Genomic DNA, 12,346 nt, shown 5'->3' on the forward strand with positions numbered 1-12,346 from the left:
ATTCATTGTTAATAGCTTAAACTAGATATGTAAGCATCTCCTAGTTTGGAGTACCTATTAAATAAAAAAGTAAAATTCTAAATACATATAAGTTTGAAATATATATATTGCATTAAATTGACAAACAAAACAGAAACACAGACTTAAACACAGAGAACTTAAACACATCATAGCCAAGTAATAATGAGTAAGGTAAAACAAAAAAAACAGGCAAGAGAAGGATGGTTTTCACTCCTCAAGGCAAACACACATTTCCTAAAAAGCACAGTATTACATAAAGCAATGAAAACACATAACACAATTCTTTACCACTGTTATTGTTTAAATGGACACATAAATCAACTATTAGTAACCATTAGTATTAGATAGTTTTGTCAAATGTAAAAATATAAGCTGCATTATTGTGGAGATCCAAACAAATAATAAAACATTATTAATGTAATAACCATATGAATATAAACAGAAGAAATAACAAACACATTGGGTCTCCATAATTCAAAAAAGTATAAAATCATAGTGTTTACAATTTAGATGGTGAATAGACATGTGTACTCGTGGTTCCTCCAAGAGTTTAGTAGAAAGATGGCAGAGGGTAGGGAGTTTCTAGCCGTTTCATAAAAACAGAAATCCTATTTCATGAAAAAAAACAACCTCGCAGGTGTTTCCTGTGCTGTCATGTGACAACACACCTCCCTGTTGTAAACGTGTATAACATCTACATTTCCAGTCATAAAACGACTGCGCATTAAACCTACGGCTATTTTTAGCATGTTTCGTCTAGTAATAGCCCCACGTGAGCCCCGGTGTCGTTGTCGGTTTATATTTAGAACGCACGATCCCCCGGCTCTTGCGTCAATGGAATCCCGTGCGTGCGTCACATGGAAGAACGTCTGTGTCAAACCCAACGCTGATTGGCTCGCGACCCGGAACGTTCCACCGCCTTGTTTACCATGTTTGGGCATTGACACGCCCTTTTGTCGACGCAGTCAAAATAAAACAAGAGTGTATGGATCCTCCTGCGTTGGTCTGACCCAGTATGTGTGTGAGAGTGTGTTTGAATGTGTGTGTGTGCTGACAGCTGCTGGCAGAGGTGACATTCATCAGTTTTACTCGTTTGGAATAAATGAAAAGCTTCAAAATCCGGATATTTACATGAACCAGGTGAGTGAAAGTGAACTGTTTGTTTATATATATTGATATTTATTTATTCAGGGGGCCACCTTAATGTTGATGTTAGATTTGTATGCTTCCCTTATACTTCATTATAACTTCTTCCATAATAATATAAGCTCATAGGACAAGTCTGACTGGACTGCTAATAAAACAATTTAACATATGCACCCTTATACTCTATAAGTTTGTTTATTAGTTTGATGGAAAATAATGTTTAAAGATGTGATATGCCTCTGCCTCACTCTTCGGGTAGCAGTCAGAGCTATGCACTAAGTTGCAAGTTTGTTAGGTACACCTATACATCATCCCTGCAACAAATCCTTCCTTTCTGGTTATATTGATAATGTTTGCTGAAACTATTTTAGAGAGGTGTTGAGACTACCCTTATTGCTATAAATGGCTTTGACATATTACAAACAACACCATACCAGCAGGACACCATAAAGTTGAATTAATGCCACTCTGAAGTGGAAATAGCAGTTATTGTTATATGATAAATAGTTGTTAAAATAGAGTATATTGTGTCATTAGTGACTAAGAATAGTACAGCTGCAACTGTACGACTACTTTTCTTAAATCTTTATCAGCTGTCGTCTCTGACTTGAGATGATTTTACATGTTCACACGTTGGAAACTTAAGCTTTGTAGTCTCACCATAAATCAAGCTTAATTTTGATCTTAAGAACATCGTTTCAAAATCAGGTTTAATTTTTAACAACTTTCTAAGTGTGATCAAGTCTGTTTCACTTGTTGATACACGCCCACTCACTCTATCATGCAAATGCTCACATGCACAGCACGCACGCACACACACACACACGCACATGCACACGCGCACATACACACACACGCACACACACACACACACACACACGCACATGCACACGCGCACACACGCGCCGCACAGTCTTTGCCACCGTTCCCATTACAGCTGGCTTTCAGCCCACCCTGAAATACAATCTGCAGCACTCCCTGGTACGGTCTGTGTGAAAGAGGGTTGCCCTCCACTGAAGGAGGTTTTCAGAGCATTAACAGCCAATAAAATAATACCTGACAATATGTTATTGCACCACTGGACCTCCCTCTTCATTTTCTTAAGAGGACTCATTGGTCCTGAAGCTAGAGAAATGGCATGTAGCGGTGTTAATGTTGGCTACTGTTTGGAAGGTCACAGACTAAATGCTGACTTAAATGAATATCTAATATCAACTAGTTTCTAATTTATTGGGATGCCTGAACTTCATTGCACGCATTACTGTCAACAGACAACTACTTATCAGGCCTAGTCCTGTTTTTATTCTGAAAAAGTAAGAATAACAGGTCACACTTTGGAATTTGAATGTGTAACAATCATTTCAAAATGCATTTACATATATAAAAACTTGTTTTTGAATTATAAAGACATTTGCTTAGATATAATGATACATGTAATATATATAAATGTAAACAATATTTATCTTACATTGAAAAACATTGAAGTTTATTTTAATCTAATTATTGCTGTCCTCTGTCCTAGCGATGCCCTGTGTACAAACCCAGTATGCATCCCTGCCCCATGACACCTACTTCAGCTCAGAGTTCTTGAATCCCGACCTCAGTGCCAAACTGGTGATGGACATCAGTGGCCAAAAGGACCAGCTGTCTACATCTTCGTTGCCCAGCATCAACACCTTGGTGGGAAATGGCTATGTGGGGGAGTTTGATGCTTATTCCTGCAAGATTACAAACTCTCCTCCTGCATCTACAGTTTCATTCAGCCACGCCACGGTGGCTGAGAACTCCTGCCCTCAGATGCAGAGCCAAGCCTTCAAGCTGGATGATCTCCAGGTGTATGGCTGTTACCCAGGCTCCTTTGCACTGAGCTGCCTCGATGAAACACTGTCGTCATGTGGCTCTGACTACTATGGCAGCCCAGTTTACACCTCTGCTTCTCCTCCAACATCTGGCTATCAGGCCCAGTCTGCACCTGTCTGGGATTCCCCTTTCAGCCCCTACCCCTCAGCCCCCCCATCCTCTGTGGCTGATAAGGCCGCCATGGCCCAGCATCTCTCCTTTTTCACCTTCAGCAGCCCGGCAGCAGAGCAGCACTCTCCCCTGGGGCAGCATCAGGATGCTCAGCCGGGCCACGACGACCCTTTCTTCCTGCCTCCTCAGCAGCATGTCTCTCCACTTAACTGTTCCCCCATGGCCCTGGAGCACGGATCATTGGAAAACACCATGCTAGTGGAAGGGGCGATGATGTCTCCTAAAACCCACAACTCAGGATCCAGTGAGGGCCGTTGTGCAGTTTGTGGTGACAACGCATCCTGTCAGCACTATGGAGTCCGCACCTGTGAGGGCTGCAAAGGTTTCTTCAAGGTAAAGAGCTGAGCAGGCTGATTCTATTAGTAGAGCCCGCTGGGACAATATATTAGCTGATTTGCTTATTGCATGTATATCAGTATCAGCGTATATGACAATAAGTACAGAGAAATTGCAGTAAAGATATGTTTGAGGTAGTTTATAAACGGTGACACCAATCAAAGTTTGTCCACCTAGAGCATTGACAAGTTTATTTTTGTAACTGTACAATATAATGCTAAGTACATATCATGGCAAATTTAAAGGATCCTTATTAAAAAGTTTTTATGTCAATGTATTGGATTTATTTTACATCGATATCAGTAACAGCCTAAAAAATGCAGTATTGGTCGCCCTGTATTAAGATAGTATGCAGAGTAATTGTTGCATTTCTGTCATTTACATTGTCATATGTCTGCAGCATTACAAACCCATAGTAATGTCATTTCTTTGCTTGTTTAACAGCGAACTGTACAGAAAAATGCAAAGTATGTGTGCCTCGCCAATAAAGACTGTCCTGTGGACAAGAGAAGGAGAAACCGCTGCCAGTTCTGCCGTTTCCAGAAATGTCTTACAGTGGGAATGGTCAAAGAAGGTAATGCAATGTCAGACTCTCTTTCAGTGGCTAATCTATGATCACGATAACCCAGGATTTATAATAACTGTCCCGTGAAACCAAAGCTAGAAATGACAGACATATGTAACCAGAGCCATATAGGGCCAGCTGCAGAAAACGAGAAACTGAAACTGATACAGCAGTTGTTTTTTAAATTGCGGGGTGCAGCGACGGTCATATGAGAGTCACAAACATGTGCTTCCTCTTTTCTGTCTCTATCTTAGTTGTTCGCACAGACAGCCTCAAAGGTCGACGGGGACGTCTGCCCTCCAAACCCAAGACTGTGGTCGAGGCTTCATCCATAACCCCCAGTGTCAACATCATAGCCACTCTTGTCAGGGCTCATTTAGACTCAAACCCAACCATTGGAAAGCTCGACTACTCCAAGGTAAATCTCAAGACTTGCAACGTGTTCAGCGCTCCTTTGTATCAGATCACTTACAATTACCCCAACACAGGATGTCGAATAAGAGCATAGACAGCAAACAGCTGTTCTTTTCAGTTGCATTGACCCTTCCCTTCTCTTCCTCCTCAGTACCAGGAGACAGTGGACAACCTGAAAGAAAAGGAGGATGCCGGTGATATTCAGCAGTTTTATGACCTGCTGACTGGTTCTTTGGATGTAATAAGAAACTGGGCTGAAACCATCCCAGGATTCGCAGATTTCTGCACAGAGGACCAGGAGCTGCTCCTTGAATCAGCCTTTGTTGAGCTCTTCATTCTGCGGCTCGCATACAGGTCGGCTTCTTTTACAGTTTAAAAAAAAAACTGCCACCTTAACTAACATTTCACTAGATGAATGTAGACCTTACAATATGCTGATTGTTCTGTTGGTCTGAACCTGTGCAGGTCAAATCCCGAGAAGAACAAGCTGATCTTCTGTAACGGTTTGGTCCTCCACCGATTGCAGTGCGTTCGCAGTTTTGGTGACTGGATTACGTCCATCATGGATTTCTCCCAGAGCCTTCACCGCATGAATTTAGACATCTCCTTGTTTGCCTGCCTCGCAGCGTTAGTTATCATCACCGGTGAGAGTTTGCTTTTCATTAGAGTGAATCTCACTGCAATGTGTATGTTTGTGTCAGGACTGTGTTTCTCATGAGAACATCTTTTGCATCTAGATCGCCATGGCCTCAAAGAGCCCAAGCGGGTCGAGGACTTTCAGAGTCATCTCATCACCTGTTTAAGGGAACATGTGAGCGGAAACGGATCAGAACCGAGCCGGACCCAACCCAACTATCTTTCTCGTCTTCTGGGCAAACTCCCTGAACTGAGGACTCTGTGCACACAGGGCCTACAGCGCATCTTCTACCTGAAACTGGAGGACCTTGTCCCCCCTCCACCGATAGTGGAGAAAATCTTTATGGATACTCTGCCGTTCTGAACATGAACACAAATGAGTTATTTGTAAAAAAAATGATAGACACAAAGCACCTAATGTGATGTTTCATCACTGAATTTTACTGGTGAATCTCCTTCTATCACAGCGACTTGTGTGCCGACAAATGTCTGGCTTTGTTCAAGAGACCATTATTTTTCTAACATTAAGTTTTAAAATTGAATATGGTACCTGTGTGAGTACCGCATACAGATTTCTTCTCGGAATCACAGACAGAGCTGAAATGGTATTAACAGTTCAGGACACAGTTTATATATATTTTTGTGTGCATTTGTAAAATGACTTTATTGCTGTGCTGGATGCGTGAATGTTGTCCTGCTATGCAGCTAGTAAAACATGGATATTTGGGTAGATGCAATGCATTGTTACATACTCAGCCTTTCCTAAAAGCAAGAAAACACACTAAACTCTTAAAAGCAAGTTTTTAAAGTAGCTTTTTGATCCCACTAAGAAGCTGAGAGGAGATTATTTTAGTAGAAAAACACAGGCAGAATATTACATTGACTGTTTCTTTAAAGAACTGTGGTGTCCTATTTTTCAAAAAGGAAATATTTACAAATTTCTTTGTATCACAAAAGATAGTTTTAGTCCTAACCGTGCTCCTGTGGAAGGTCTCGGACCAAAGTTTACTCTTATTTTGATACTACCACTTACAAACCTTATTGCCTTAAGCTAAACAAAATGTTCTGACATTACTACATGCTGCCATTTTGCAACACCTTGTAAAGGCTGATGCTGGCAGGGTTCCTTTTGAACCACATGTCCCTTTAACAACATACTTTGTATAACCCTTTTAAAACTTCCTGTATGAAAATACAAAGTGCCTTTCATAAAGCCTCACTCCTCAAACCATAATAAGTGACACGAAGTGAATTTCCATTCCAAATATCACATACAGCGAGCCCTGTGTATTACATATGTGAAAGAAATCTATTTCAATGTCACCATCGTAATGAATTTCGGTCCATCAGGTCTGCGCCAATTTTGATATGAAGTGCCTGAAGCATGCGATTGGTGAAAACAATTAGAAAAATAGAGCATACAATACTTTCACACTGCTTAACTGGGAGGACATCAAGGGATGACAGGTGGTTAAGGACCCACAAGAACTAAAGCCTGTTCACAAGTTCCTGAGGCAGTGAAATTCATAACTGCAGCAGAGTTTGAGATTCAATTAAGTCAAAGCACATTTCAGATTCTCCCTGTATCCACAATTACATGCATTTTTGAACACAAACAAAATCCACATGCATAAGCAGATATTTCATGTTTGACATCGACTGGTTTCTTGTCTTTGGCTGCAAATATGTCTACACGTGTTCGTAAAGCTCTCCTACTGTCTTCCATATTCTTCTGAGTTGTGCAGTTTTTACATGTTGGATTTATTTTTTATTTTCATCTCAAAATGAACTAAAGAAATATCTTATATTATATGAGAAGATGAGCAGCTAAGAGCACTTCAAACAGTGTTCAAATATGAAGAACACTTCTTTCTCCTACTGTACGTGTTTTGTTTGGGATGTGTGTGGACTTTGAAAATACTGCCAAGGCTTTCGTAAAAATGGTGCAGAAGTGTTAAAACACAGAGAATATTTGATATTAAATCATTTTTGAAAATACACCACTGGCTGACTTTGTTTAAATGTTAGGAAACGGAGTGATATATTTCCTGTACACCATCCTTTTTAAGATTATAGTTTCTATGCTGTCTCTCCAAATAGATCTTTGGTTTCCTGTCTCAATACCATTGTGCTACATTTAATCCTGGTGTACATTTCACAGGGTGTGCATTTTAGATTCTGTCTTTTGAAGCATTGGCTTACAAAAATGGTTAAAGGATAACACTATTCGTATATTTTGTTGTCAACAAATCACACAAAAAGACCAGAATCATCAATATATTTATGTATTTATTGCCTACCCCTTCAGGATGAATTATATTAATTTATAATCCTCTTTTTTATTTGTCCAATACTTCTACGAAATCTCAGAAAAATTAAAGACGTTCCCATCAGCCCCAGTTGCCTTTTGAGTTTAGTGCAAATCAGCAAATGTTAGCACGGTTAACATTAAATGTGCACAATGAAAATGCTAACATGCTGACATCAGCACCAAGTTTCACAGAGCCTGGTATATAATAAGCTTTATCAGGCGTTGGCTACATTGGTAAAACTTGTTAGTAAGATCAATTCATTGATGTTTTTTTGTTTTTTTTACAGGATTTGTTGACAGAAAAAAGATAAAATACCACCAGACCCATCCTTTAAGAAGAGTCCCAACTGACAGTTGGTGCAGTACAGGAAACAACGTTTTTTTAAATTTGTCACAGCAATCTCTGTGTGCAGCTTGTTGCGTGTTAATTATGTGATGAAAAGTGACCAAAAGAAGTCTTTCATCTCCTTTTCACTGAGTCTGTGTTGTTTTGTAACACATGGTGTTAATGTTGGCAACATCTCTGACCAACGGGAAGACAACACCGTGCCACTCTTAGCCACAGCAGACTGCAGCACCGACTTGATTCAGCCGCTCGACACCCGATCCTACTGTACACCACGTTCCGGTCATTTGGACTTTGGTGTTGGCGGACAGAGTGGAAAAAAGGGACAAGGGAAGAAAAGAGGAGGAGGCAATTATGAGAGCTAGCTCGCATTGAGGTGTTCATTATGTTACAAAATGGCAAACATGCTGCCCAAGTCAGATGCCATGGGAACAGCAGACGAGTACAGTTTCATAAGAAGGATTTAGATGAATACGGCAGCTCAGAGAGTTCCCTTGTTTCTAACTAAAAACCTTTTATAAATATCTGAACTATCTACTGTGTTAATCCCTTTTGACTTTCAGAGTGACTCTTATTCTCTACGGTCACGTATCCATGACGGGTCAGACACTCCACACTGCTCAAACCCAAAGTCAAAATACATTCCCCTGTCAATATATCTCATCTTTGAACTCAGTCTTGACCATCTTTTTTTTCTAAAAGTGGAACACTACCATCTGGAGCTGCTATTGGCCCTTAACATTTGACCTGTGCCCTGACATGCAACACCCTGCATACAGGAACAAACTGTATCCTTACACCATGAGACATTATGTTCTGCCCAGCAATATCTGCCTTTCCTGTCTTGGTGATTTGTTGCATGAACATGCTGAGCTCCATGTTTGGTGCTTTGCTTCTGCGCCATTTGCTATACGGGAGAGGAAGCTTATTAACAGAGCACAAAAGTTCGATCCGAGTTGTGGTACTAGAGGAAAAATCAGGGGAACATTAAAGTCAGTAGATAAAAATGTGTACACAATTACATGACAATACATCCAATATTGTTCAGATATTTCGGCATGCAAAGTGGTAAAGAATAATCCAGTATAATGCATAATAATATAAAATGCAGAGGGTACATTTTTGTCCAAAATAGGAACTTTTACTTACCACCACTGTTTACAACTGCTGACATCTGAATGTGTTGCCAGAATAACATCTAGAGCGATAAATGGAAGAAGAACATTTGGGGAACTCACATTTTCTGTGGTGAAATTTCAAAGAGTTCAACAAATCAAGTCATCAAAACTTTACATATTGGCTTGTCACAAAGATGATGGTGTCTCTCTCTATGTGTGTGTGTGAGAGAGAGCAGCTGATTGCTGGAGAGGATATTGTTCCAGCGGGTGGAAAGCTAATAGGTTTGTTTGTGAGGATGCTGCACCTGTTGTTTATTGATGGATTGAGCTGTAAATAACTCTGTGAAGCTGTTTAATGCCCCGTGGAGGCTTCTGTTTCCCACTGTACTTTCTCTTTTTTTATGAACAAGCACTTAAACACCGACACACATAGCACTCTACAGATATCCATTTAGCAAAATGCTGAATCACTAACTACTTTTTCAGAAAAAGACAAAAAGAAATCTCAGAGAAGTTGGTATGATAATGTCATTCCAGTGATGACCACAGAGTCTCCCATGTCCATCTAACCACACATTTGTACACGTCCTGTGTATTTGTGCAGCAGTTCATGTATGTGTGTGGGTGTGCTGTTGTGTGTGGAAAACCCTCTGTGAGTGTATTTATAGCACGCCATTGTTAAGCCCCTAGAAACCTCTGTAATCGGATCTTGTCTCTTTCACTAAGGGAGTCCGGTGATAAATGAGTTGGCAGACGTCATTGCTCATGCCATCTCTGTGATAACTGTACGCTCCCCCCCATCGCTGTCTTAAGATCTTAGTCTCTGCAAGATTAAATTCAAAAGCGAACGGTGAGCCGGCTGAATTATCATTCTGAAGTGTGAAAAGGAAGGGATGGTTGAAACCTGTTTGCTCAGTGGACATTTAGTCTTTGTTTTGTCCTTGGGTAAAGCTAGGGTAGCCAATTTATTTTTAGAATGATTTTTTTGTTATATTTGTTGAAACTCTGTTTCCACCCCGACAGCAATCAATAAATCAAATGTGCTGACAAACTTTTAAATCAGTCTGCATTACATGATTGGATGGCCTACCTGCCTACCAAGACTCACAATAGCCATGCTCGTTGTTTGCTGTACGTTCATTAATGTTAGGTGATTGCTTACATGTAAATGAGACATGAGGTAGTTGGACATCGTTACGATCCTCCCCAACGCTAGTCAGCCGCGAGTTTCAATTATTTTGGGGGAGTGGTTTTGGAGGAAGGCCTGAAGGGAGGGTCTGAGATCTTTTTCAGTTGGATGCTTTCAAAATCTTGCATACACTTGCTGGTTTCTCCAAAGTTGCCTACCCCGAGCTTCAAGTGGCCAACCATAAACTTTATACCTTTAAAAACTTGATTAATAAGATGTGAAGATGCTGCTAAAAAAAGCACAGTAACAAGCACAATAAAAGTGTGTCAGTGTGTGTACGTGTGAGTGTGTGTGAGTGTGCAAGTGTGAGCGCGTGTTTCTCTCACTATGTTGGAAACTTCTCTCTAGTCAGCCGGAGAATATGAGAATGTTACAATTATAAAACAAGTTTGACAGGATGGATAGTGTTGCACTGACAGATGACAGTTCCTGGCTGCATGCCTGGAAGTTATTCACAGCAAATCCCCCAGACACGTACACGTACACATACACATACACATACACATACACGTACACATACACATACACATACACATACACATACACATACACATACACATACACATACACATACACATACACGTACATACACGTACACGACACAGACATACAGTCACACACACACACACACACACACACACACACACACACACACACACACACACACACACACACACACACACACACACACACACACCGCCCTGTCCACCAGAGAGCCACTCCTCTAACACCATCTCTTTGCACTTGATCCCTGTGTTGGGGCTCTCTGAAGTGTGTGTGTGTGTGTGTGTGTGTGTGTGTGTGTGTGTGTGTGTGTGTGTGTGTGTGTGTCTGTGTGTGTGCGTGTGCATGTGTGTGGAGGGAGGAAAGAGTTCAAGGTCAGAGCAAACACATGATGCCAACCAGCAACTAGTGCAGGCTGTTGGTATAAGGTACAACATAGATATAAATAACTGCATTCTTCAACAATTCACACTCTGACTGCTAAAAATGGATGTAGATAAAGCCTATTTAACGGTAATGTGTATTGCAAACCATTATGAGAAGAAATTTCCTGAACAGTTTTGGACTGTATCTCATTAAGAGCGGTGAAAGTGATAAAGCATCACACATGTCCTTGGAAACATGAAGAGCTGTTAAAAATAGGAATTAACATACAGGCTTCCACACAGTGTAAAGACGAAGTTTGAGGGTTGGGATTAGTGGGATTTTCTTTGACATTGTCTTATTCTCGTTCTCACTGTCGTTTTCTTGTGTCATTCAACTCTCTACTCTCTCTCTCAACTGTTTAAAAATATTTTCCTGCTTTGACTTGCAGCTCATAAAAACATCAGACAAGAATAAATAAAGCAAATAAATATTATGAGTAATATTGTGTGAGTATATGGATGTTCAAATGTTCAACATTGTTGGGAAATACACGTCTTAGCTTTCTGGCCGAGAGTTGGATTTAGTATGCTAAATATATAAGACTGGAATCAGAGGGAAACAGCTAGCTAGACTAAAAATGCTGAATAATTTGCAGCATCTCTGTATTGAACTTTTTCACATTGTATTTATTTCTGTATTAATATTATTTCAAATTAAAATACAATCCAAGGAATAACATGCAAAGTGTAAACAAACATTTATTTCCAACATGGTCCCTGATGTTCCAAGCAACCAGTCTAATCTGACCAGTGTTAATCTGCCAAGTAGGTTGCGTAAATTAATTTACATTGACAATACCGTCAGGAAAATGTTTTATTCCTGTTTAATTGAATCTGTCCTCCCATGTCGTTTTATCAGCTGCTATGGGTTACTTTACTTTGTTAATAGAAACAGACTGTAGACGGCATCACCAAAGCGTGCAGACACAACTTTGAATGACCTTCATCATCTGTAGGTTAGGACTGCTAGACGGCTAGATCGGCATTTTATGTAATTGAATGTGATTGTTATATTGTATTTATTGTTTGTCTGATGGTTATGTGGTTACTGCTGTCTGTACAATGAATTGCCCCTCTGATATAATAAAGGTATCATTGAGCATTGAAGTACCAGTAGGAACCTGCAAGGGTTTTATTGATATTTGATTAATTCAATAAAATGACACTGTATAAATCGCTGGCTGGATTATAAACTTTTACTATACAGTTAAAATCAATGCAGCTCTGACTTGGTGTTACTGCACCAGATCAGCAAGCAGATAATATGTTTAGCAACAAAACAAAATGATAATAAGTAAGAACAT

The 12,346-nt window shown here is 40.1% G+C and overlaps 1 protein-coding gene across 1 annotated transcript; it reads left to right on the forward strand.

The window, feature by feature from the left end:
• The first annotated feature begins 1,014 nt into the window (after positions 1–1,014).
• Positions 1,015–7,149, forward strand: nr4a1 (nuclear receptor subfamily 4, group A, member 1). Its single transcript, XM_029431499.1, has 7 exons — positions 1,015–1,161; positions 2,690–3,531; positions 3,979–4,108; positions 4,354–4,517; positions 4,665–4,867; positions 4,979–5,157; positions 5,251–7,149. The coding sequence occupies exons 2-7, from the start codon at positions 2,692–2,694 to the stop codon at positions 5,511–5,513; spliced, it is 1,779 nt and encodes a 592-aa protein (XP_029287359.1). The 5' UTR covers positions 1,015–1,161; positions 2,690–2,691; the 3' UTR covers positions 5,514–7,149.
• The last annotated feature ends 5,197 nt before the right edge of the window (positions 7,150–12,346 follow it).

Source organism: Cottoperca gobio, chromosome 5, assembly GCF_900634415.1.
Source record: "Cottoperca gobio chromosome 5, fCotGob3.1, whole genome shotgun sequence".
Classification (NCBI taxonomy): domain Eukaryota; kingdom Metazoa; phylum Chordata; class Actinopteri; order Perciformes; family Bovichtidae; genus Cottoperca; species Cottoperca gobio.